General features: G+C 67.5%; 1 protein-coding gene across 1 annotated transcript in view; it reads left to right on the plus strand.

Moving 5' to 3' along the window:
• Positions 1-261: 261 nt before the first annotated feature.
• LOC121349621 (actin-like protein 6B) overlaps positions 262-3,184 on the plus strand; it is a gene marked incomplete at its 5' end in the record, with an annotated part of 3,745 nt that continues 822 nt past the window's right edge. The window contains 7 exons of the mRNA XM_041460241.1: positions 262-515; positions 1,392-1,498; positions 1,864-1,953; positions 2,042-2,103; positions 2,183-2,297; positions 2,526-2,606; positions 2,711-2,806. Of these exons, the coding sequence (XP_041316175.1) occupies positions 262-515; positions 1,392-1,498; positions 1,864-1,953; positions 2,042-2,103; positions 2,183-2,297; positions 2,526-2,606; positions 2,711-2,806 (805 nt within the window). The remainder of the gene's footprint in view (positions 516-1,391; positions 1,499-1,863; positions 1,954-2,041; positions 2,104-2,182; positions 2,298-2,525; positions 2,607-2,710; positions 2,807-3,184) is intronic.

Genomic DNA, 3,184 nt, shown 5'->3' on the forward strand with positions numbered 1-3,184 from the left:
CCTCTGGGTCACCTCCATGTCACCTCCCTGTCACCTCCGGGTCACTGTGGGGTCACCTCCATGTCACCTCTGTGTCACCTCTGGGTCACCTCCAGGTCACCGCGGGGTCACCTCCATGTCATCTCTGTGTCACCACAGGATCACCTCCGTGTCACCTCTGGGTCACTGCGGGGTCACCTCCATGTCACCTCAGGGTCACCTCTGTGTCACCTCAGTGTCACCCCCAGTGTCAGTGCTGTGTCATCCCTTGGTCACCCCCAGTGTCACCTCAGTGTCACCCCCATGCCACCTCTGGGTCACCTCAGTGTCACCCCAGTGTCACCTCGGTGTCACCCCACGGCACACCCCGGGGGCGGTCGGGCGTGGCCGGGGGCGTGTCCCAGGTGTGTCCCCGCCCGTGGTGGCCCTTGACGGGCGCAGCTTTGCCAACGGGCGCAGCACGGGGCTGGTGCTGGACTCGGGCGCCACGCACACCACGGCCATCCCCGTGCACGACGGCTACATCCTGCAGCAAGGTGGGCACGGCGCGGACACGCCTGGGACACGCCTGGGACACGCATGGGACACGCATGGGACACAGCTGGGCACGGCGGGGACACACCTGGGACACAGCTGGGACACAGCTGGGCACAGCAGAGACACACCTGGGCATGGCGGGGACACACCTGGGACACAGCTGGGACACAGCTGGGCACAGCAGGGACACACCTGGGCATGGCGGGGACACACCTGGGACACAGCTGGGACACAGCTGGGACACGCATGGGACACAGCTGGGACACACCTGGGTGGGACACAGCTGGGGCAGGGGAGGGACACACCTGGGACACACCTGAGCACGGCAGGGACACGCCTGGGACACACCTGGACACGCACGGGCACGGCGGGGACACGCCTGGGACACAGCTGGGACACAGCTGGGACACGCATGGGACACACCTGGGCACGGCAGGGACACGCCTGGGACACAGCTGGGACACACCTGGGACACACATGGGACACACCTGGACACGCACAGGCACGGCGGAGACACACCTGGGCATGGTGGGGACACACCTGGGCAGGGGAGGAACAGCTGGGACACACCCAAGACACACCTGGGGCACTGGGGACACACCCAAGACACACCTGGGGCACTGGGGACACACCCAGGCCACACCCAGGACACACCTGGGGCACTGGGGACACACCCATGACACACCTGGGGCACGGGGCACACACCCAGGCCACACCCATGACACACCTGGGGTATTGGGCACACACCCAGGCCACACCCGGGACAGGTGAGCGCTGGCCGGGGACGAGCGCAATGGCCACGCCCCCCGGGCAGGTGAGCGCCCAGCTGTCCCAGGTGAGCGGTGGGCGGGGCCTGACGCCGGCCCCGCCCCCAGGCATCGTCAAGTCGCCGCTGGCCGGGGATTTCATCTCCATGCAGTGCCGGGAGCTCTTCCAGGAGCTCAACATCGACATCGTGCCGCCCTACATGATCGCCGCCGCGGTGGGCGGGGCCAATCAGGGAGGGCGGGGCCAACCACAACACCCCTCCCACTTGTGGGTGGGGTTATCATTAGCCCCACCTTTTGTGGTGGGCTCATTTAGCTCCACCCCTTCTAGGCAGACAAAATGTTTTAGCTCCGCCCAGTTTGGAGTGGGTGTGTCCCTTAGCTCCACCCCTTTGAGATCACATCCCCATTGGGCAGCGCTACCACTTAGCCCCACCCCTCAAGTGACATCACCCTTAGATTCCTCCTCCTACTCCAACCCAGCAGAGGCTCCTCCCCTTTTCATTTGCATAATTACCTCAAAGCCACGCCCCTCTGCACGCTGGCCACGCCCCCACGGCCGCGCCCCTCCCTCCCGCAGGAGCCGGTGCGGGAAGGGGCCCCCCCGAGCTGGAAGAAGAAGGAGAAGCTGCCCCAGGTGTCCAAGTCCTGGCACAACTTCACCTGCAACGTGAGTGGGGGGATTTTGGGGGGTCCCTGAGTGGGGGGCGGGGTCCCCCTGATCCCCCACCCCCTTTTTTGGGGTCCTGTCCCCCCAGGAGGTGATCCAGGACTTCCAGGCCTCGGTGCTGCAGGTCTCGGACTCACCCTACGACGAGCAGTGAGTGCCGGGACCCCGGGGGGGCTCGGGGGGGGATTTTGGGGTGGGGGGACCCCAAAACCGGCCGTTTTCACCCCAGGGTGGCGGCGCAGATGCCCACGGTTCACTACGAGATGCCCAACGGGTACAACACCGACTACGGGGCCGAGCGGCTCCGCATCCCCGAGGGGCTCTTCGACCCCTCCAACGTCAAGGTTTGGGGGTCCGGGGGGGTCTCTGAGGGGGGATTTGGGGTCCTGGGGGGTTTAGGGGACCCCCACCCCCGGGTTCTGCCTGTCTGGGGGCCCTCTGACTCTTCCAGTGCCAAGGTTGAAGGGTTCCCATTGGGGTTTCGGGGGTCCCAGGGGGGTTTCGGGGGTCCCAGCGGGTTTTGGGGGTCCCGTGGGGGTTTTTGGGACCCCCTGACCCCCCCCTTTCCCCAGGGCCTCTCGGGGAACACCATGCTGGGCGTGGGACACGTGGTCACCACCAGCATCGGCATGTGCGACATCGACATCCGGCCGGTGGGTCTGGGGGGCGGCAGGGACCCCCACATCCGGGGGGTCTGGGGGGCGGCAGGGACCCCCCCCACATCCCGCTGGTCCCTGCCGTGTCGCCCCCCACCCAGGGTCTCTACGGCAGTGTCATTGTCACCGGAGGGAACACGCTGCTGCAGGGCTTCACCGACCGCCTGAACCGGGAGCTGGCTCAGAAAACCCCCCCTGTGAGAGACCCCCGGGATGGGACCCCCGGGATGGGGAGGGGACCCCAAACCCCCCTGTGAGGGACCCCCGGGACGGGACCCCCGGGATGGGAGGGGACCCCAAACCCCCCCTGTGAGAGACCCCCGGGATGGGACCCCCGGGATGGGGAGGGACCCCAAACCCCCCTGTGAGAGACCCCCGGGATGGGACCCCCGGGATGGGGAGGGGACCCCAAACCCCCCTGTGAGGGACCCCAAACCCCCCCTGTGAGAGACCCCCGGGATGGGACCCCCGGGATGGGGAGGGGACCCCAAACCCCCCTGTGAGGGACCCCAAACCCCCCCTGTGAGAGACCCCCGGGATGGGGAGGGGACCCCAAACCCCCCTTGTGAGAGACC

The sequence above is a fragment of the Pyrgilauda ruficollis genome, unplaced genomic scaffold (assembly GCF_017590135.1).
Source record: "Pyrgilauda ruficollis isolate IOZ18807 unplaced genomic scaffold, ASM1759013v1 scaffold1400, whole genome shotgun sequence".
NCBI lineage: Eukaryota > Metazoa > Chordata > Aves > Passeriformes > Passeridae > Pyrgilauda > Pyrgilauda ruficollis.